This window comes from Falco punctatus, assembly GCF_963210335.1.
Source record: "Falco punctatus genome assembly, chromosome: 6".
Classification (NCBI taxonomy): domain Eukaryota; kingdom Metazoa; phylum Chordata; class Aves; order Falconiformes; family Falconidae; genus Falco; species Falco punctatus.
Genome location: NC_137585.1, coordinates 91,658,630 through 91,682,013, shown reverse-complemented (window position 1 = coordinate 91,682,013; position 23,384 = coordinate 91,658,630). Strand labels below are relative to the sequence as shown.

General features: G+C 40.9%; 1 protein-coding gene across 1 annotated transcript; it reads left to right on the top strand.

Annotated features, from left to right (window-relative positions):
• The first annotated feature begins 297 nt into the window (after positions 1–297).
• On the top strand, positions 298–23,038 carry BCAP29 (B cell receptor associated protein 29). The gene is made up of 8 exons (XM_080392769.1): positions 298–461; positions 876–980; positions 4,355–4,455; positions 6,518–6,668; positions 10,942–11,077; positions 13,830–13,938; positions 21,289–21,389; positions 22,798–23,038. The coding sequence occupies exons 2-8, from the start codon at positions 889–891 to the stop codon at positions 22,834–22,836; spliced, it is 729 nt and encodes a 242-aa protein (XP_080248895.1). The 5' UTR covers positions 298–461; positions 876–888; the 3' UTR covers positions 22,837–23,038.
• Positions 23,039–23,384: the final 346 nt, after the last annotated feature.

Sequence of the window (23,384 nt, the reverse complement as noted above, 5' to 3'; positions counted from 1 at the left end):
TTTTCCAGCAGCGGTGTGGTCCCCTAGCAAATTCACGCCCATCGTCAGGCTCGGCTTTCCAGCTGCCCCACACCGGCCCCCTCCGCAGCCGCTGCTGCGTGTCTCCCCCCGGGCACCCCGCCAGGGCCCGGGAAGCCGGGGCGGTAGCCGGGCAGAGCCTCTGGAGCTAGGGGAGGCCGGCGGGGAGCCCCCAGCTCCACCGGGGTGGGCCCAGAGGACCCGACCCTCCCCCGGGTCCTAATCGCACCGTGCCCCGCCGGGACAGCGACCGCCCCCGGCCCGCCCCCGCCGTGTGACTCAGTCCCGGGCCGGCGCACATCGGCCGAGCTGCCGCGCCGGCGGGAAGGAGCAGCTTCCTTCCTCCCAGCTGTCGGGCCGCTCTGCCGGGCGAGGCCCCGCTCCCCGCCCCTCCGAGAGCGGCTCGCCGCCATCAGGCTCACCAGGGCGCCAGCGCCGAGGAGGTTGCGAAGGCCGGGCGGCCGTGAGGGGGAACGGGCCGGGCCCGGGGCGGCCCAGGCCTCTCCGGCTGCGCCGAGGGGAGCGGGGGCGGCGGGAAGCGCGTGGGGGCGGGAGCCGTGGTGGCGGGAGGGCGTCAGGCTCGGGCCGCGGCACAGGCGGGGCTGCGGTCTCCTCACGGGGGGCTGCCGCCGGCGGGCCCGGCCCTGCCCGCCGAGCCTGGCGCTGCGGTGAGGGTCCCGGTCCACCCCTTCCCTTCCCCGGCAGATGGGATGGTTCGGGAGGGGAAGCCGGTGCGGTGGGACGCCCCCCGCCCCGCGGTTGAGTTACTGGGAACTGCTTTCCTTGGGACCCCGCGGCCCGGTGGGAGGTAGCCCGGGCGCGGTGCGGCGGGCCCGCTGAGCCGCTCCCCCCCGCAGGCCTGCCGAGGCGATGACTTTCCAGTGGACGGCGGTTGCTGCCTTCCTGTACGGTGAAATAGGAGTGCTTCTCGTGCTCTGCCTGCCGTTCATTTCTCCGCTGAGGTAGGACTTCAGCGTGCTGGACACCCCCAGCTCGGTCTGACAGCCGCTTTGGGTTTATTTTACGCTTTTGTTTTTATAAACACGGAGCTTTGCTGCATCTTCAAGTAGCTGTGAACTAATGGAGGAATGCTGTTGGGGGCTTGAGCATCAGCAGTGTCAAGACTCGTAGCTTTATGTTTGTTTTCTGCCTGCTGCTGATTCATCCGAGCAGCAGCCGGGCTCCCAGGGCGAGCCCCGTTGCTTCCTTCCAGCCAGGGCGGCGTCTCCGCTCGGGGGCTTTGGCGTAGCTGCCGTTCGGGAGGGCACCTGGCATCGCGGCCTCAAGCTCGGTAAGAAACGAGAGGACGGTGCGGCTTTTCCAGGAGCTGTTCGACGAGTTTGTGAGGAGTTTTGGTGTACGCCGGGCACTGTGGGTGCTGAGCTGAGGGGGGCTCCCGGGGCGGGAAGCTGGCCGCACGCAGCCCCCGGCAGGGCTGTAGGAAATCTGCGGTCGTTTGTTTAAAAAGCGTGCTTCAGCATGGTGCAAGAGGTTCAGGACTCTGAAGGCCTGTACGAACATACATAGGCTTACAAAATAATAATACTTATGGGACACAGCAGGAACATGAAGAAAAATAAGTCATTCCTGCAAAATAAAGACCCTTAGTAAGGGAAAGAAACAAAATGTTAGATAACTCTTCTTGTGTGCAAAGGCCTGACTTACAGCGTTATCTTAAGATTGTTTCCTGTGAGTAGCTCTTCAAATATGGTAATGTTATTTAAAGAAAGCTAGCTTCTCTACAGGAAGCAAGAGAAACAGTTACAATTTCTTTCCAGAATATCACTAATTTAAATAAATTTTAAAAACCCCGCACCCAGAAAACCCCAAGTAGGATTAAACCTTAAAGGTTTAAAAAAAAAATAATCCACTGTCTCAGTGTTGTGTAAAAATTGTTACGTTTGCTTTCTGCATCTTCATATATGTTTAGAATGAAGAATGCAGCTTTTACTCTAGTATCTTAAGGTACAAGAACTTGCTTTGTGTAGAGTCTGAATTTCACTAGTGAAACCTGTGGGAGAGTCTTTAAAGTGGCTGGATCCTCCAGAGCTGATAGCCATGATTAGCTAAGTTTCCTCAACCTCAGAAATTGAAACTTCTAAAAGTCTAATTTAGCCTCTGATTTTTATAAGCCGGCTTGATTTCAGCATTTCAACATAGATTATGGAGTTCTCATATTTTCTTTTGCTTTGTAATCAAAAATGCAACTGTATGTAAGAAGGGAGAGGTATTATGGGAGTTGTAATCATGAGGCTATTAATGGCTTATGTGAGGAAACTAGCTGCAAGAATTTCTGCAGGCTGATGACACATGCAGGGAGACATTGGGAGTATTGAAATGGGTTTCACCTATGATGTAAACAGGGCTTGAATCCAGTTGTGGCTGAAAAGAAAATTCATAACATGCAGTGTTACCAAAATTTATTCAAACGTTACAAACAGTGCTTTTCATTATATACAAAGGATAGATTTTTGTGCTTGGCTTGTAGCATTCGGCTATTCCTTTGAAGAGTGGTTTCTGAAAGAGCAAAATAGCTTTATCCTTTACGTGATGTGCAATTATCTTCTTAACAAAACTGTTGCAGGAAACGTGTGGGGTTAAACATTAGATTTAGCTGCTGTGACAGTACCAGAGGGCAGCAGTTCTGCCTTGTGCATCTTGGTGGCCTGGGAGCTGGTTCTGTCAGAACGGTAAAGCATGTGTGATTAAAAACCGATGTGAAACTGCTGTTCTTTAAAGTTTTGATTTACTTGCTTGTCAGTCTTCAAATGGATTGTTTGCCTCTTGTGTGTGTGTACATTATTTGGATAATGCGCTCCTTTTTGAATTTGCTACCAAGCTTTTTAAGCTCCTGGGGAACAAGTAAACTGACAATATGAAAATGCAAGTATGCAAAAAGACAGAACTCTACCACCAAGTGTGCTACATCTGTAGTGGTGGCTAGTATTTGTAACTTGGAAGGGTTATATTTATGTGACTTCTGTCACCAAAAGGAAATAGAGCATTAATAAATGTGAATGTCAGTACTTGCTGAGGAAAAATAAATGTAGAGAGATCTTATTTTTAGCCTGAAAATAACTTTGCAGTATAGCAGAGTATCACTTCTTAAGTGGAGATCAGTATGAAACATGGAGAATTGCATGTTTAAAAGAGTTAGCAAGATGGCATTTTTTGTAGCTTAGAGTTGTAGCTTGGTTTAACTAAAGTATGCTTTTTGGTTGATACAGACTATAACTCTCTGCTATAAGGAATTCATATTATACTGAAGGACTTAAATGAGAGTTTTGCACATACAGTGCTAAAACTTTTTAATTATTTCTGATGCAGAACCAGAAGGGGCTATTGGAGATAATGCTACATTATAATTAAGTTCATAGAGGGTTGGAAACTGCTTTGTTAAAGGACAAATTTTAACAGTCTCTGGAAAATGTAAATACTCTTAACAAAAGTTGGAAATGTTACCTAATATAATCAGATGGTGATTAGCATGCCTGTGTTACATCCATAATGGCATAACTAGGTATTACTTCATTTGTGCAGTAGTACTGATTCCAACCTGCAACAGAGGACAAGTAGGTGCTCTGATTTATCTTGTGGGTTTCAGTTCATTTGAGCACATTAGATGTTCTTCATTTGTGCTGCAAATGTGAGTTCTTGCAGAACCCTCCTGCAGTAATACCGAATAGGCAACAACAAAAGTCTTCACCACCAATCGGCCTCTTAAGTTTCTTCTCTAACCAATAAATTTATGCTCTTGAAAGAGCTTGTAACCCTGAACAAAATAACGAACACAAGACTTGATATTTTGTTGTCATTTGCAAGTTGGAATATAATAACAATCCTTGTACTTTATAATTATGCAGACTCATCAGTGTGAAAGGTAAGCCTTCTGAAGAAGGATGGTAGAGATGATCTTAATTTGTGGAGGGTTTTCATTTTATTTGGCACCAAGGGGTATAAGTGGATAGAAATAAAAACGGTGGAATGCACTTTGCAGTTTGTACTCTATCCCTAAATTTATTGTAGTCAGGACCAAGCACAAAGTAATGCTAGCCAAAGTAAAAGCTAAAATGAAACACATCTGGAAAGTACCTGCTGTCATGCAAGAAGTTTTCAAGTTGAACCAGCTGTCTATGCCTGTATTGACAACAAACAAAGAGACAAGCAAGTTGGATTGTTGGAAAAGTTATGTGTACCTAAGTTATATTACAATTAAAGCAGCTATTTAGAGACCTTATGTAAGTCTCTTATCAATAACAAGGCTCTCTTCTGTGAGGTTGTTATGCTCTTCTTTTAGTGTTTAATTATTTTTGAATAACACAATGCTGTTTTACAGATGGCAGAAGGTTTTTATGATTCCTCTGTGGAGCAAAATGGCAGTTTTTTGGAACAAGATGTTCCTTACAATAATAGTTTTACTGATCATCTTGTTTCTTGGTAAGTGTTAAATAATTGCTTAACAAATGGGGGGGGGGGGGGGGGGAACCTCGTGTGTGGAGTTCATGGTAGTAGATTAATTGAAAGGATTTGAGCCTAATTTAAGTCAGCTAATTTGTTTAAAAGTTCTACAATAGAATGGAAGAGCAGAGGGCTTATACTGCATCCGTGTTGGAAACCCAAATGCAAGAGTAATATGGTAGTGAATGAGGAGGAAAATTGGAGCTTGGTCTAGGCTGCTGCTTTCACTTCCTCATGCAAATAAATGAACTGCAAATGTTTGATGCCAGAATTTGGCTGAGCTGTGCAATATGCAGTAGATGGCACTCTTTCTCTTGGTTGTTGTTGAAATAGAAGACCAGAAGAATGTATCAAAGCACTGCGCTATTTAAGCACTTGTGCTCAGCACAGATAAAAAACAGCTGTTGGCTGCATTTGTTACGAGTAGATGCTAAGGTCTATCACACAGGAGTAAAGCTTTAGTGAAACTGGAGCTTGAGTGATGACCATATGGCTGACTGATTTCATTTAAGGTCTGACCTGACTGCTTTGTGTGGTAAGCATCTTCCATATTTTGGTGATGAAAACAGTTCTACGTTTCACTGACATAGTTCTCCTCCATGGATAGGAGACAAGTGTTTCCAGCGTTTTACAATGAAAATGTTAGGTAAATCCAAGCTACTTTAAATATAAAGAAAAAATGTGTGGTTTTATTGTCTGTTGAGAGAAACGTAGAGATGCATTGCATACATAGCAAAGTCAGACTAGACTGCAGTACTGTATTCTTAATATTCAAAAAGTACTGGAAATGCAAATAAAGGGGGGGTTGTAGATTATCTTTAGTATTCTCCATAGAAGTAGGTCCTTCAGTAAATGGCTTAAGATTAAGAAATTATGGATTTCATTTACTCTCTTGAACTTCTATTGAAAACTTTGACCGGAGTTTGCTTTTGAGTTGGTGATAGTCATTGATTTTGCAGAAAGATGGATTTGGGCTAAAGCAAAGCAGTGGTGAGATGCTTGCCCCATAGCATAAGATGATAGGTTACTGCAGGCCTAGAATCTTCCTATAGCAAAGGGGTATGGACTCTCATTTGGTCTTAGTCTCCATTGCACTGTTTAAAGTTTCACTTCAGAATCTAAAAGAGACAGTCATAAATGATGTTTTTCACATGTGCTTTTCTTTGGAGTTGATTTTGTGTGCTTACATAAATGCAGCATCAATTTAATATTACTTGGCCAAAATAGTCTGCAAGAACTGATGTGTCATGAAATGTGTATTTTTGTTGATGTACTGTAAGATACTGTAGGTGCTCTATTGGCCTTAAGTATGTATGATGACCTTAAGTGTACAGACTGTAATATGAATGGCTTAGGTTTTGTTCTTACGTGGATGTAAGTCCTAATTAATTATTTTGGCCTTTGAAAAGTGTCGGCAGTGTATTGACCCTTCTGCAGAATTATCAGGAGTATATGATGGATGAAAGGAAGCTGAAAGGCAGATGAAAGCGGAGGTGTAGCTTACTCCCTCTGTTCTGTTCCTGTTCAACACAGTGTTACTACTGTGATGGATGTTACAAAAATATTTTTTTCCCTCTCATTCAAACATAAAAACACATGCTTATTTAATATTACATATGAGACATACTTCAGAAGGCTTCTCTTCTTTTTCCCCTTCTCTTTCTGTTTTCTCACTGTTTGTCCGCTGGATTTTAATGAAGTTGTCAGCAGTGACATTTTGACACTGTCTGTAGGGTCTCAAATAACATTTTTAGAGTGTGTTGCTTTTGCCTGATCCCTGGTGGCTGGGTGCAAGTTTTGCAAGTGACTGTTAAAACATGTTTTGGGCAGTGGTTTGGTGTATCTCTGGAAATATGTTATCACTTCAGTGATTTATCAGCACCTATCTTTAAAATGCTTGGGTAACATAAGCGATGTCAGAATTTGTCCTATGCCTGTTTGCTGAGCAGAAAGTCCAAATACATATTTTTAGTACTGTGTCTCATTTGTCAGACATGCATATCAACAGATGTGAATATGAACAAACTGTTTTTGTTTGCAGATGCTGTTAGAGAAGTGAGGAAGTACTCTGTCACGCATATGATTGAAAAGGCTGTAAATGTCAATAGCAACGCCTTTGATCATATTCAGATGAAACTCTTCCGATCGCAAAGAAACCTCTATCTCTCAGGTTTTACTTTATTTCTTTGGCTGTAAGTATAACACTTCTCCAATTTCCGCATAGCACGTTTCTTATAGGAACTATCTCACAAGTAATGCAACTATAAAAAAATGGAAGGCCAGTTTAAAGAGATGAAGGAATTAGGAGTGAGCAGGTTGGCTATGAGGCAAGTAGGATCAAGGAAAATAATATCTTACAAATGTTTGGAGAATAGAAGGATATGTGAGCAACACATGGAAATAAACATTTTGAATGCTTGAGAAAACAAGCATTTTGCAGAAGTTTCTTCAGGGAATACTCATTTCCTTCCTGAAGCTTATGCCCTATGTTTTATTTGTTTTGAACATTGAAAACTGGAATAAAAAACCCTCAAAAACTGAAGTACTGTTAAAATAATCTTAATATGTTGCAAGCTGGCATTATTGCATCCTGCTGTGTTAAGAAGAAAAGCTGGAGTCTGACTTGAATCACTTTGTCTAAAGCTTCGAGTTCAGAACTGTAAGATAATTTTCTGGCTTCTGAGGAAAGTTTCAGATGTTACTTAAGATCAAGCACTTTGTGGCAACTGGCCTACTATGATACAATCTTAAGTGCAGTATCCCTTTCAGGATGTTTAAATACAGCTAATAAAACAGGGTAACAGAAAGGATGGTTCTGTGCTGCACATCAGTAGAAGCCAAGACTACCTGTGAATCTTCACAGTAGCCACAAAAAGCTGCAGAACTTCTCAGCTGGGCAAGGAGAACATGAACTAATTGGACACCCCTTGGAGTGATGTATGGCTGTCTTAGCTGATTATTGAGAAGCATTGTATATAAAGAAGAGTCAAGGAAAAATTCATGTAAAACTTGAGCAGGAAAAATCAAAGGTAGCTGTAGTCTTGCACAATAGTGATAGGAATGTATCATGTGCTTTGTCTTCCTTCAGAAAGGCTAAGTAAATATGTACACATATGTTTGTGATTGCTGCTCCAACAGTTGGAAGCTGGTCCCCCAGGATCCTACTCCCCCTTGGCTTTCAAGGAAGAAAACTTGTCAGGTGGCCCTAATGGATTTTACTGTGGATAAAAGTTCTGCTCTTGAAGAGGTTTGCTTAAGGCCTTTTTTGGGCTACTGGCCTTTCACCAAAATTTAGAAGAAATAAATACTCCTACGGTAGTGGCTAGATCAAAGGACTTTTCTCAGTAGTGCTATTTTGTTTGTCCATTAAACAGACTGTCTGGCAGAGAAGGTCTGACCTGACTGGAAAAGTGTTTCTTGGTGTGCATTATCCTACACTGCTACTACCCTCACCCAACCAAGTTAAGACCACGTGTAGGTATGAATGGGTACTTGGCTGCCCCTAGTTCATTCTTTGGGTCAGTTTTGGTTCATTTTACCACGCCAGCCAATAGGAGAATTCCAGAAGAGTGGTAGAGGGAGATTCCCAAAATGGAGGAGGCTGGAAGCTTGTCACTTCTGGCAATGCAACAAAAGTTATTTGGTACAGGTGAGGAAAATGACCTCCTGTCAGTGGAGGTATTGGGTCCAGCTAAGCCTTCACCCACCACCCGTGTGCACAGAAAGGAGGAGGGTCACAGTCACCAGAGACTGTCCCTGGGGTAGGAGAGAGGCACCCATCTGCTAATCTGACTGGCTGTCTTGGCAGATGTGGAGAGCCTGTGAGGGTTTGTCTGTCTGTCCCTCTTACCCTGTGCTGAACCAGAGAAGGATGAGAAGGGCTGAAAACGAAAGGAAAGCTAAAGAAATCATGTGCCCACTGCTTAGGGGCAGGGAGCCAAGTGACAAAGGATCTGGAAGAGTGAGATGTGGTGTGTCTCATTATCAACATTACATTACGTTGTTTCTTATTGGTAAGGTCTGCTGTTTGGCCTCCCAGTTCTCGGAGCCTTCTGGGAGAGTCGGTGGGGAATGTAACATGATCCACAGGTGCAGCTAGCGAGTGCTTAAACAGATTAGTCATATATAAGTCTGTGGCATCCTAGGATGGGATGTGTCCTTGCATGTAGAGGGAGTTGGCCAATGTCATTGCAAGGCTGTACTATGTCATCTTTGACAGATCGTGGAAATCAGGGGAGGATCCTGGTGGCTGTAAAAAGGTGAACGTTGCACTTGTGTTCAAGAAGGAGAAAAAGCGGAATGTAAGGAACTGAAGACTAACCAGCCTTACCTCTCTGGAAAGGTTATGGAGCAAATCTTACTCAAAGCCATTTCTAGGGGCACAAAGGATACAATAACTTGGAACAGCCAGCATGGATTTACCGAGGGGATCAACCCTTTTGCCTTCTGCAGTGCGGTGACTGGCTGTGTGGATAAAAGGCAGAGCAGTGGGTGTTGTGTGCCCTTAGTAAGGCCTTTGACACAGTCTGTTGTGGTGTCCTGATAGCCAAACTGTGGAGGGATGTGGGCCGGAGAAGTGGAGAAGGAAATGGGTGGAAAATTCCCTGGGTCTTTGGACTCAAAGGATGATAGTAATGCAAATTCAGCTGATGCTGCTCAGGGATTGGTACTGGGCTCAGCAGTGTTTAATGTCCTTGTTAACAACATGGATGATGGGATTAAATGTGGGCCAGTTGCAGCCAGTACCTAATCAGAGCGGTTGATACCTTGGAGGGCAGGGCTGCTACTCAGAGGGAGCTAGACAGGTTGGAGAAATGAGCTGCCAGAAATCTCCTGAAGTTAAACAAAGGCAGATGCAAAACCTTACGTCTTGTAGGTTAACCATGTACCGAATCCAGGCTGGGGACTGACTGGCTGGCTGGGTAGAAAGCAGTTTTACAGAAGAGGACCTGGGGATCCTAGTAGACAGCCAATCGTGTATCGAGCTGTAATAACAACAGTGCATTCATTGGGTCAGGAGAAGTGGTTATTCCCCTCGGTCTGGCACATGCGGTGCTGCAGCTCCAGGACCAGTGTCCAGTTCTGACTCCTCAAAATACTGGAGTACTGCAGCGGGATACTGAGAAGGTTGGGTGCTGAAACACTAAGACCCGTGAGGCAAGCATGAGAGAGCTTGCCTTCAGCCAGAAGGGATACTGAAGGGGAGATCCTGTTGCTTTTTATAGCTATCTAGTGGTAGGATGTAGAGCAGATAGAGTTAGCTCTTCTCAGGGGATCCACACTGGAATGACAAGAGACAACCGGCCAGGAACCTGGGAAATTCTGACTTGTAGTAAAAAAGTACTTTTTCTACTACCAAGTGTGTTCAAAAACTGGAACAAGGACCCTGAAAGATGGTGGACTCTCTCCCATCATTGGAAATGGTGGGAGCTCAACTGGACAAGCCTCTGAGCAATCTGCACAGCCTGTCCCAGTTTTGGGCAGGAGCTTGGACAGGATTACCTCTGGAAGCCCCTTTCAACCTGAATCTGTGATTCTGTTTCAGTAATCATGTTTTACTGACTCTTGACTGCTGTATCTATAAATTAATAAGCCATAGTAAAACCTGCTAACACTTGAAAAGTAGCAACATGGGGACCTTAACTTTTCTATTAAAACAAAAAGTAATAAAATGAGCCTTTGATGAAAAGCAGGGGAGAGGGCTTACTTTGGAAGTCAAAAGGTCTATTAATATGCTTTCAGTTACGAAAAAGCCAATTACTTGGATTTTCAAGTTTCTTTTGAAGAGCAGCTATATAGTTATATTACAGGAATTATAGTCTTGCTTTGGCCTTTCCTTGATTCAGCAACATACTGCTTTGCAGGACTCCAAGATGAATAACAAAAGTAGTGATGCAAAGAGGCAATCACTAGATCAGATCAAGGAATGTATTTACAAAGCTTAAATTTGAGGTGCCATGTGAGTCCTGACATTCATGTATGTTCTGATTTATACAGTATTGACAGAGTACTTTGTAGATTAATATGCTTATGTTGCTAATTTTACTCTTGTAAGGCCTTTTATAAAGTTACAGGTTTTTGTGTTGTATTCATTACCATAACGTGTTGCTTGGGTCTTGTATTCAGAGATGCATCCTATTTAAAACACTAGATCATGTAAAAGTATTTCAGCTCGTAAGCAAGCAGGTCTCTGATCCCTTGATGGCTGTGGGTTTGGGGGAGGAGGGAGGTTCTACGACAGGTAAAAATCAGATTTTTGATGGATAAAAATCTTTGTAGTCTCTTATCTTACTGTTAGTTGTAATCGATGAGCCTGGATATTTCCCATCAGATGCTCGAACAGTCCTCTTGTGGTTTTGTTTTCACAACTGATGCAAAGAGAGAAAGAAAAGGGGTTGGTTTAGTTTTGGTTTTCTTCTAATTTTGCTGTGAATTACTGTGCTGTTCACTGTGTTTCTTCACCAGCGTATTGAGACGTACTGTTACCCTTCTTACTCAGTTGGCAAAAGAGATGGCCTCTCATGCGGCTCTGGAAGCACAAGTAAATGATGCTACTGAAGCAGCCAAAAAATACATGGCTGAGAAGGAAAGACTGCAGGAGGTATCTGTGAGCTTTTTTAGTTATTTTCTTATACAGCAAGTAATTAGTATAAAATACTCTGGGGATGGTTTGCTACTGAATAACGTTTGTTCATTTTTTCCTTCTGGTGGAAAAAAGAATACAATGTTCTTATAATACAGAATTCAGAATACTGAATACAAATATCAGTAGCGTTTTACTAACAAAGAAAACTAAAGTAATCCAAATTGATGAAATTCATACTGGAAAGACAGAATTTAATTTAAGTAGTAATGTATTCTTTAAATACGTCTCTGAATTTAATCATAGCATAGTAAAGGGAGATACTGGTTTTATTCAGTTTATCCTAAACATTTGGCTGTTTAGGTTAGGTCAGGGTTTAGCAGTCCGGTATGGAAAAGTCTACAGTATTGCTGTTCTCGTGCTGGCTCTTTCTCCTAAATAGGATTTGCTCCAGTCCTGAAATGTCTAACTTGTGAAATTGGTCTCTAGTATTTAGTGTAGTTTGTATGCTTGGATCTATTTTTATGGCGAGTCAGCCAATTTCCTAATACCTCCCTCTCCCAGTAAGACATTGCCATAGTATTGATGAGGGTATTACCAAAAATCTTTCACTTACAAGAAGCACCAATGGACCAAAGGTTTGTTATTTTTATGAAATGAAAACATTCATATGGGTTTTTTTAATGAAAAATGTAAGAATGGAGAAAATTATGCTATCACTTGTCTGTTGTGGTTCAATATACAGTTGTATGCAGGAAGGGAAATCAGCAAGGATAATAAAGATAAATGCATGAAATCTTTTTGCATAATTGGTTAGTCTGACTTCTGTTGGAAGACATTGAACCATAAGCTAGAGTGCAGGTATCCAGGGTATGAAGACTTCTACAGCATTCTTCAGTCTGGCACATTGTCAAAACAAAATTCACTGCAGGTGTGTACAGGTTTCCTTCCAGTTTGTCTGGAGCAGTGTCTATGGTTACCAGCACTGTATATTTTTTTTTTTTGGGTAATAAATCATCAGGCAAAGAGAACAGATTCTGGACGAAAAGTACTAGATGGGATGCAAAAAAAATCCAGCTGGTTGAGAGGTGCTGTAAAACAAGGATCACTAGAGTGTGCATTAGGTATTTGCCAAGTATGACATGATTCCAAAATCTTGGGATTTGGTATTTTGTCAAACTGATCCAGACTCCCTCCCTCAGCCATGGAATTTCTCTCTTTACTGGTACTTTGTTTCTTCTCTGGCCTGTTGGGATTTGGCCAAAAGTCCTCTTTTTGTTCTGCTTTCACATTCTCTTAGCAACACATTCTCCTAGCCACTTGTAAGCGATAGCCAGGGACTGGAAACTGTATTCCTGTCTGTTTCTATTTGTGTGTTTGATTGCATGGTTTGTCAAAGCAGTCGTAGCCACAGGTACAGCCAGCATGCTGTCGCTGAACCTCTGTTGTGCTGGAGTTGCAAAGTGTTCAGAATTGGTCTATTTTAACTTTATAGGGATAGTGTGACTTAGGTTCCTCTGTGGCTTGGCCCCTGCATTTGTGCTCATTTACAAGAGAGCTTCATTCCACTATCAGAGAGGGGCAAGAGCAGTTGCATATAGGGTGCCGGCTGTAAGTATAAATACTCTGAGTTTACTCTAGTGTGCTAGGTCTGCGCTATCTCCTGTTCAGAGATTCCATGGAGCACAGGACTTAAAGACAGAAGTTTACAGAAAAAAATGTGTATTAATAGAAAGAAGTGAGGAAAAAGTAAAGGAGGCAGTCTGTGGCCAATTTCATGACAAAATGGCTATGGTTTTGTTACCAACAGTCAAGTGCAGTCTCTGCTCTTTGGTTAAATAGTTTCTGGAAGGTTTTCTTCAGCTCTTTTCTTAAGATTGTTTACCAGTCTTTACTTTAGGAAGAATGAAAAGAACTGTTTATAATCTTTCCCCTCTGCTTCCACTTGTGCCCAGTAGGCTCTGATATCACCAGTTCACCTAACAGTTGTTCATCTCAGTTGTTCAGCTTTTCTTTTTTGCCATTAAGCATTTACCACTTCTTCTGCCATTTTTGTAACAGAGGTGGTGTTTGGTTGGGTGATAGAGGCTGTATGAGCCAAGGGTCTAATTATGGAGTCTAATCCTTAACTTTCAAGTCATCAGTAGCAATTCCCTTAATGAGAAGATTCTGCATAAGTATAGTAGTGCCAACACTTTCAGAGTACAAAGAGTATACTGCTCGTGTCTGCTACTTACATGGCTTTTCCTGAATCCTTTCCTAGTTTTTTCTTGATTTCTGTGGAAATCTAATCTGGTATTGAGGTATTCTGAAGATTGAAGAAGTAGCTACAAACCTACAAGAAGAGATTTGTGATATATTACATTATTTAGATCAGAATAAATTATTAGAACAAGTTGTACACAAACATGGCAATGTTCTGTCACTTGCAGTCCTGGTGTATATTTTCTGGAAAAGCCATTTATAACCTGAAGAGAATGTATGGGCTTGGTGCAGAGATACAAAGTACTCTAACACAGGCGATAATGCTATACTATTACATATATGCCATTACTATCAATGTAAAACATAGAGCATTTTTTTTTCCTTTTTTTATTTTGCTGTTTTGGAGGGGTTTTTGTCTAGAATGACCGAGTATCTGCCTGTGTCATGTTGGCATTTGATAAAACCTGTCACTTTGCAAGATCAAGGCTGACATTCTCTGGTTGTTTGTCTTTAGTGTCAGACTAATGAAAACAAAATTAATTGTAGTTACTGTGTGTTTTAATAGGCCTTGAGTGAAAAAGACATCAGTAAAAAGAAAGTGTCAGCAGAAACAACTGATGAAAAGTTGAAGGAAATTGAACAATTGAAAGGAGAGCTACAGAAGACATCAAATGGTAAGTACTGGTTAAGACTTGTTTGCAATTAAGGAAAAGATTATTTCAACACACTGGATGTGAACAATTTATTCTAGATGTAGCATTAACTTAATCAGTTTACAGAATGCTTGGCTTGGGGTTTCTTCACATTCGACTAGGAACTGGAAAAACATGCTATTGCCATATGGGTATTTTAGTAAATGTTTTCATTATGAAAATGCACTGTGCGTGGTGTTATGTGAACACCTTAGTTAAATTGTAATTGGTAGCAGATTGAATTGATATATTTAAGTGGTGTTGACCTGTCTTCATCAGTGACATGACCACGATATGGAATCAATTGCACGTTGCTTATAGGCATCTGGTTGATCTTGTCATAGTATCAGCCACGTTCCCTGTGTAAAATGGGGAAGTATGTGGTAGTTTTTCCTTTAAATAGGATTTTGGTCAGATAGCAGAAAAGTCCTTGACTAGTATTCTAAATTTATATATCTCCTGCAGCAGAGGTGTGAGATGTTTTGGGTTTTTTTTTCTCTACAAGGAAACATGCATTGCAATTTGTAATGTAATACTTTTGTTAGCAGTTTCCGTGTTTAAGGTTTAGGTTGTCAAAACTGCTTTCTAGACAACCCAAATTGAGATAGAAGCAGATTTTACCTGTTTGGTTCTGTCTTACTGGGATCTGTCAGGGTGTGTGATGCTTATGAACACCTGCTCGTCTGAAATTAGTGTTTTTAAGATAACACTGCCTGTGACCTTGTAAGCATTAATCAGATGTTCAGACTCCAGCAAAATACAGATTTTCGTGGTACCAAATAGCATGTTGTCATCAAAACATAGCCCTGCTTTCATATTGCATGGCACTGCTACAAAGCTGTAATAAAAACAAATATTTCATTAATCATTTTTCATTGTCTACTGGGAAGATGAACGAGAACTGTAGAACAGCTGTTTTCAGCTGGGCTTGAAGCAACAGGAATCTTCAAATAGAGAGTCTCATTCGTTCATATTCTCAGGCAGGTTTGATTGTGGGCTTTCCCTCTCCTGCTGTTTTCTTAAAGAAAGGGGGGGAAACTGCCTTTGAAGTGGCAGGATCAATGAAAAACTTAACTGCATATGTTTTATTTAAACTAACTGGTGGTATGTAACACTAATATAGTATAAGCTTTTCAGTCAGAAATGCTAGAGAAAGCTAAGGAACAAATAGATTTACCACATGCTGCTTCAGCTGCATTTTCCCCGTGGGCTGTTGTGCATCCAAAAGATGTATAAATTAAGGCATGCTTGAGTCTTTTGTTAGGGGGAAAGTGGGGGAGAGGGTCTTTTTAAGGAATGAATAGGAAAGTATTTACAGCCTTTCCTTGATGCCATCCCCCTCATTGCCAAGACAGAAAATCCCATGGTTATGTTAATTATCATCAGCTAGATGGTGTTAAAGTACATCTAACTTACTTTTGTTTAAGTTTTCTTATACATTATTTTGAGCAAACTGATAGCCAGAAAGTTTAAAATACTTGGTAATAACCACATCTGTAGACACTGCTTTCTGTGGAGTGTTAAGAGATTTAATGTGAATCAAATTTACTGCTTTCTTTTGAAACTTTTGCAACTGTGCAGGTGGATGTTGTTTCATGCTCGCTGAGTGTGAGCAATGCATTACACAAAATCAAAGTTAAGACTGAAAAGCTTGTTTTGCCTCTTTAACAATTTGTTTCATGCCGCTGAGCTCACATGACTTAAGTAACCTTTCCTTCGTGTCCACAAAGCCTAATCCATGAAAATGGGGGAGCAAGGGGTGTAGTTGTCACTCTGTAATGAAACAAGGCAAAAAATAGTATAAAAAGGAAAAACTTTACTGGTTTGGGGGGTTTTCTTTTTGTTTGTTTTTCAGCTCTAGTATCAGCTGAGTCATAAGTTTGGGTTTTGTTCTTGTTTGATTGGGGTTTTGGGTTTTTTGTTCTGCTTGGATGAAAGAACAGGTATAATGTTTTTTCACAAAGCAGTTTCAAATATGCATTGCTCTAGTCTGGTACATTTGCAACATGTAACTACGTGCTACTTACACATGGTGATGGGGTGATCCATTACTTCATAGTAGGCCCTGTGCTGGAAGGTGGGTTAACTCAGTAGTGGCACCCAGGAGGAGTCCTAAGTAAGTCTGCTTCACGTTTAAGTAATGCAGTTTAGTATCAGATTAGTGCTGTGACTTCAGGGGGAGATCCAAATTTTCTGTAAGGTTTTGATCCAGTATTTACAACTTCTGACAGAAAATATGGTATGTCTCCTCTTTCTGAAATTCTGACTGAAATTATAGTGTAAAAAATAGTGATTATTGCAGACTTTCAGGAGACTTAGCTCTAGTTCTTCAACTTTATGCCTTTTACAGGAATCACAGTCCTTATGCTTTTTTGTCCACCTAAGTGTAAGTGGAACCCTAAGTTAAGATGACGTTTTGCCACCTACTGTGCTGTGGGCAGGTGGGGAGGGAAAGTAAAACTCCAAGACCAAGAGACTAATAGTGAAATTACTAAAATCTGAGGAAAAGTTGGAAATGAGCGATAAAGATTTCAGCCAAGTTTGTTTTGTTTTCAGACTTGACTTTCCTATCCCCCTGGATGACCTTTTTTCCTTTATGGTGGAAATGAAGGAAGGGGGCCTAGTTCTTCACTACTTTATTGCAGACCCACATACTTGGGGTTTTATAGGCACCCAGCAGTGGGGCTAGCACTTTCAGAGCCTAAATCCATTTTTAGCATACCTGGACATGTAATAACATGACTGTTTAGAAACCTTCCAAGATGGTATTTTATTGATCCACTTGTCTACTATGAAAAATGTCTCACTTATACCTAGAAAGAAATAAATATGCTTACTCCTAGGAGCACCCAGTGCAGATATGAGAATGTTTCTGCTGTTACACATTAGACATATTTCTAACAAAATGTTGATTCACACAATAAAAGGCTCTCAGTGTGGAAGCTGGTCTCAGACCTATAGGAATTTCCTGTGGAAAGAAGAGATACTATGATATTGTTTCATTTTGGTAGTTCTGAAAAAGATCCAAAAGCTAAAACAAAACAAACTATCTCCAACCGGACGTGAGATCAGAGTCTGAGAGAAGTTTCATGAAGCAGCTGTCCTTAAGTGTCCTTGGACTGGGGGCAGGAATGGGACTTTTGGGGCATTAACTTCCTTTTCTCGCTCACAGATCCCACACTGTGGAAATGCTGATGTGGAAATGTCCATTTGTTATTAAGGGACTCTGGGCAGGAGGGAGATTTCTGTGGTGCTGTACTATTTTACCTTCTATCAGATCTTTTTTTGGTGACACTGTCCTAGTGTAACGTTACAGCTTCATTTGCACAACAAAGTTACACAGAATAACTAGTATGGAGCAAGTCTTGCAGCAGAACACACTGGTCCCAAGTATGAAACTCCAGCTCATTGACCGCTCGCTCTTCTAACAATATTTTGTGGCAAACGTTGGGAATACATTTCATAGAACTGTTGCTGTCAGGGAGGATTCAGCTCAGCCTTTGTGTTGCCAGGCAGGCTAGTGTCATGTATGAAAACTATATTTATGTTGTGCTCTGCTGAAGTACTCCAATTCTTTAAAACAAACAAATAAACAAAACAAAAAAAACCCACAAACCCCCCCTCCAAACAAACAAAAAACCAAACCCCCAAACTATCAAACTTTCTTTTGTGAGCTGGGAATAGGAGATACAAGTTAAATGAATTGGCCACGGACTCATGTTACTTAGCCAATGACAGAGGGAGGTTTAGGAACAAAATCCATATTACTTAACCTTACTTTTAAACTGTAACAGTGTGACCTTGGTGGGAGCCGTTGCACAATGTCACATGCGATGAGTTGATATTTGTATTTGTTGATTCGAAGGGATGTCGCTGCATACAGCAAGCATGGTTTTGTTATACAAGGCCATTTATGCCATTTGAAGATGCTGTAACATCCCTTTTGTCATTTGAGGTTGTGAAAGGTACTTGGAGTAAAATTGTGTATAATTTTTTGGCCCTTCCTTCTCTTTTCTTGTCTGACCATTATATGTTAAGAAGAGAATTTAGAATTAGTATGGAATTATTTGACTGGAGTTGTGTTCCCAGCTTTGCAGTGTATTTGTTGGCAAATCGCTTGTCCCGTCAGTGCCTAAATTCTTAACTTTGAATAGCTCTTTCTCAACTTGGAGACTTAAAAGAGAGGGATCTTTCTTAGTCTTAAACTAGCCCAAATCATTTGGGGTTTAGACTTGTATTGTAAGCAATGCTAATTTAAGTTCCAGATTGTTTCCTTAGTAGCAAGCACTGTAAGTCAAGTGATTTAGTCAGACCAGGACTAGTAGCTGTGCATGGAATGCCCAAAGAATCTTTGGTTGCTTTTGTTTCTGTTTGGTTTTGTTTTACTGTTTGGTTCTTCGTTCTTGTTGAAATGAGAAGACGAAGTGCTACAGCTGATGGGCTGTGGTAACCTCTTCAGAGCAATTTTTTTCCTCATCTTTCAACTTTAGAGGAATCTGAAGCAAACTGTCTATCCTGGAACAGGATACAGGGAACGTGGTAAGGGAAGGACAAGTTCTCTACTTCTCTCAGGCTGTACATGTTACATTAGTTTATGGACCTCCAGTCATACATTAGGTGTAACGGGATGAAATTTTCCATAAATATCTTCCATTGATACACAGCCCTAAGAATATTTTGTTGATTTTCCTTTGAAGGGAAGGGGGAGGAATGAAAAAGGGTAGCCCACCTCTCACAGTAATGAGGCTGGATTCCAGTTTGGGGACTTAATGATTATTCCTCTCATAAGTTGCATTAATGTAGAAGCAGCATTCTCACCTCCTACCTGCTCATGCATTTACTTGGTAGGAGCAGTCAGTTGTTGGGGTTTGCTTGCTGCCAGTCCAGCTGTTCTGTCTCCTGTGAGGCAGTGTTACAGGCCAGATGGAAGCCAGAAATAATAACTGACTGTATTGTGCACACAAAGGATCTTCTGTTTTCTGCTGGATCAGTGTGCGTATGATATGATCCATATGACAAATATACCGGTACGATCGACTTGGCTGTACTGCAGTGTTCCTGCAATGGCAAAATAGTTGAGCAGTGGTCTGTGGACAGTCTCCATTCCTTGACAAGAAGACGTCCAGAGAAGCTCGTGCACTGGGGAATTCACATGCTCAAAGATGTGATGCTCCTTTTTATTGTGCGGCCCCAACAGAAATGAGTCTGAGTTTGGTGAGGGTGTTTTGTCCATAGCCAACACAGGTGGAAAGGACAAGCTGTTCTTTCATTTTTCTTCTTCTAGGGTTAGGTGAGGTAGTCCTGTCCTACATCTGTTTTGGTCAAAACATTGAAACAATGCAGCAGCTTGTTTGCTTTCTTGGTTTGCAGACACTTTTAGATATTTTGTTCATGTTTTAAAGATACAGTAGTTTTTACTTGCAACTAAAGTACTGTGCTGCTGCTTGTAAACAACTAAATACTATTATATCAGTACCATCCAGTTAAGACTTCTTTAGAAGTGAGATACTGTTAATTTTTACTATCACAAACTATGTTCAAGAATGTTTAAAACAAAGGCAAAATTTAGCTTTCTAGTTAGCAGTTTCTTAAAGCAAAATGGCATATGCGTATATATTTTTGTCTACAACTTAAAATTCAGAAGCTTATCAAATTGTCACAGGTTTATTTTAGACTGATTTCCAAATTTTACTGTTGAATATTTTAAATGGTAGCAAGAACAGATTGAGAGTAAATGCAGTGGGGTTTGACATGTCAGATGTGTGGAAGTTGTGGTTATTCCAAAACCTTTGCAAAATGTTTTTTTTTTATTGATGCTGTCAAGAATGTATTAAAGGATGAAGGATATCTATGTAAGAGTAAGGAAATGAAAAAATGCATGTAAAGAGATGGGATGAATTTTTGACCATGTTGGAATCAAGAGACATAAGTGTAATTAACTTCAGTAGACCAGAATTTCAGGCTAGGTAAAAGTTCTGTTACTGGAAAAACACTTTCAAACTTTTAAAATGAGAATGATTTTGAATCTATACATTCAAATCGATTAATTAAAAATCACAGAAATGCTGGGGGAGGAATCTTCCTTTTCTATGTAGGAGAACAGTCAAATCTCTTGTGTCATGGTGTTTTGGGAACTAGCTCTCAAAAAGAAACAGGGTTCAAACCAGAGTGCCTGTAGCTAGATGCTTAACAAAAAAACACATCTAGCTCCTCATCTTTTGAGAACAGGCTCTTACAGAGGTGCTGTAATTCTTGAGTGTCTTGGAGGTCCTTGGGAAAGAGCAGTCTGTCTCGTGGAGCTCACAGCCAAGGGATGGATCCACATTTTTGGAAGAAGGAAAATTACAAATGTTTCTGTTTCCATTTGTACCATCAAGATAATTTTTTTAAAAATTTGGCTATGTGAGGCAGGCTATAGGTCATTAACAGCATTTCTCTGGTTTTAGCATGAATAAATCAAGTTTTAGGGTATGCCTGTGCTGCTGCAGCAGAGAAATATAAAGATACCTGAGATGCTTAGAGGAATATAAAAATGTCTAAAATGACCTTACTTGAATGCTTGCATAACAGCTTAGGAGTAATGGCTCTGTGAAACTTTATGCTGATCTACTCTGCATTGTAAATTAGCCCCTATAGAGTCTTAAGCTGTTTTGTACTGCAGCATAAACATGTTCTCAGTGTATTGCTGATGAGATTGTGAGTAGAGTAATAATTACATGTTAAAAACCTGTTCACAGTTGCCTGTCCTACCACAACCATTTCTGCCTTCTCATCCATAAAGTAATGCTTATAATGAATTAACTCATGCATGGTAAAACATATAACAGGGTGAAAAGGAGGGCTCTGTGCTCCTCTAGTAGTGTATTCTCTCTGTTTTTTGGGCACACACCACCACCACCACCACCCATTTTGTAGATGACATCTGTTGCTTTGCTAAAATCTTGCCCAGTATTTAGGTTCCCTCTTTAAAGAGGGCTGACAGTTTTGATTTCAGGGTTGTAGAGTTTTGTTTTTCTAGAACTGTCTTCTGCAATGTGACAGAACACTCTAGTCATCACTGATTTGTCACTTCTGTCAACAGTTTATTGGTCTTGCCCCCCCCTTAGGTTTCTTACAGCCTCTTCCTGTTCCTTGTGATGCTCTTCCTGAACACAGGTTATTCTTTCCCTTCCTTGTGCTGCACATTGCTTCCTGTGTCCATCTGTGATGCTCTGTTTTAAATTTAAGGTTTTTAGAGGAAGGACTGTCAAGTGCAATGGGTGGAGCTAGGGCTCTGAGGAACTGCAGGAATACAAGTAATAAAATTAAAACACCAATTATGGTATTTTACAGCTCTCCACAAGGCGAATAATGATGTGATTGCAGTTAAAAAGCAATCTGAAGGCCTTAAAAGAGAGTATGATCGTCTGTTGAAAGAATATGAATGGCTTCAGGTAAGTGGTTCTGGGTCGCTATATGAACATGATGTTCTGAAATTGTACCAGCGAAATTCTGCTTGTTGGGCATTTGTTATGCAGGAGAACTTACCAAAATCTTTAGTATAGCATAAAGTTAAGATGGGCAGCACTCCTTTAACTTCGTCAGCATAGCAGAATTTTGTTTTTCATGGACTGGATGGCAAAGCTACTAGCATTTTCCTTTTTGCATTTCAGGTGACAAAGCTTAGGACTTTTCTAAGTCTAGACTAGATATTGCTGTCACTTGGGAAATAAGATTCAGATAGTTTTGCATGCGATGATCAAACTGCAATATCTTGTAAGAAAATTGTAGTAGTGTGAGTGGTATATACATTTATAAAAGTAATTTTATTTGCTCTTTAAACATGCTTTTGCAATGCATGATTATAAATGTTGCAATACTGTTGATATGCAAGAACAACAACAAAACAAACCAACCAACAAACAGCCTAGGCTAAAAACTGGCTACTATAAAAATCAAACTGAAGTACAAAATAAAATAAAAAAAAACAACAGTGCAGCATAGCAAGCAAAAACTGAATTAGCAGTTTGATTGGGTTTGCATATGCGTATGGCTGTAATACGCATAATAAACAGTACTTATTTTTAGTAGTACTGGGATCCCTACCCATTCTTTAAGTTGTCTGACAGGTGTTTATATGTTCCATGCCTACTGTCCCAGAATTCAACCAAAATTCAATAAAAATCAAAGTTAGCCTGTTTACAAATAGTGGTCATAGGAGAACATTATGCTAAAATTATAATGACCTGCTTTTCAAGAAGAGCTGTTTCTTGGTCCTGTATTACTAAAATTTTAAAAAGGCAAATTTGAGCTGATTATAATTTCTCCTGTACTCTGTGAAGCTTCTTGCCGATCCCAGCCTCACCCTATACTCTTACAGATATTGCTCAACTGATCTCTGTGTTCAAATTAAGACCACCATGCATGTCCTATCTTTGTTGTGCTTCCATGTGCAATGAACCAAAGTAGTCCTGCTGCATTTCTAACAGTCTTGTGGTCTAGATCACACATCCTTACAGTTTTCTGTTTACCTCTGAATGGAAGGAACAGAAGGTACTGAGCACACAGTAGATGCAGCTCCTAAGGATAAAACAGTTGATAGCAGAAAATGTTTTCTGCTGGGTTTGCTGCACAGTTCAGCTGTGATGTGAACAGGGAGCAGAAGGGGGCTGCGTGGCTGTCACTCTACTGGGATCAGAAGCGCACGTGTGATGTGGGGTAATATTGATGGGACTACAGCTTTGAAGGGTATATAGTGAACTAATCGGGTATGATTGCAAGGGGGCAAAATGTGGCATCTGGAATCAACTGTTTCTGATCTTGCCAAACATTTATTTATTTTTTTAATCTGTCTCCTTTCAGGGGAGTTTAAATGCAGCAGAAGACAAGAAAGACCTGTAGGTGCATCTAAGACAGATGGCATCGGTACAGTTACTTCAATGAGTAAAGCCTTATGCTGTTTAGGCTCCTGATGCATATCTAAAACAAAACTTCATTTTTCTGAAAAGCACATGCATTGCAGGTCACTGTTCAGATTTCTTCAATATATCTTGGTTGCCAAAATACTCTGTGTGGTAAATAAAATGTTAAGTGGCTTACCTGATTTACTATGGTGTTTGTTGCTGCTCTTATGAGGAGAAACTCGAAAATCTTTCAGTTCCATCTGGAGCAACTTGACTGTCCTCCAAGCTTTTGCCCTCCAGAATGGTAACAGATCATGCAGCATTTGCTTGTAGCTCTTAAGCAAGGTTGTATGTCACGCTATATCACAAAAACACAATTACCTAAGCCTCCTTTGCAACAGCTGTTTGAAGACTTAAAAAATTCAGTTACCAGTGGGTTGAAGAAGGCTGAAAGCTTTTTATCAGCCATTTCACTTCAGTGGAAAACTGAATAACAGTCAATCTAAGGAAAATAAAGAAAGAGGGAAAAATGCACTTCTAAATCCA

What these genes read in the sequence shown, in the direction of transcription:
- BCAP29 (XM_080392769.1), top strand. Translation starts at nt 889, where the DNA reads ATGACTTTCCAGTGGACGGCGGTTGCTGCCTTCCTGTACGGTGAAATA. An exon ending in ACTGATCATCTTGTTTCTTG is followed by an intron (nt 4,456 to 6,517) that starts GTAAGTGTTAAA and finishes TTTTGTTTGCAG; the next exon opens with ATGCTGTTAGAGAAGTGAGG. An exon ending in TTTACTTTATTTCTTTGGCT is followed by an intron (nt 6,669 to 10,941) that starts GTAAGTATAACA and finishes TTTCTTCACCAG; the next exon opens with CGTATTGAGACGTACTGTTA.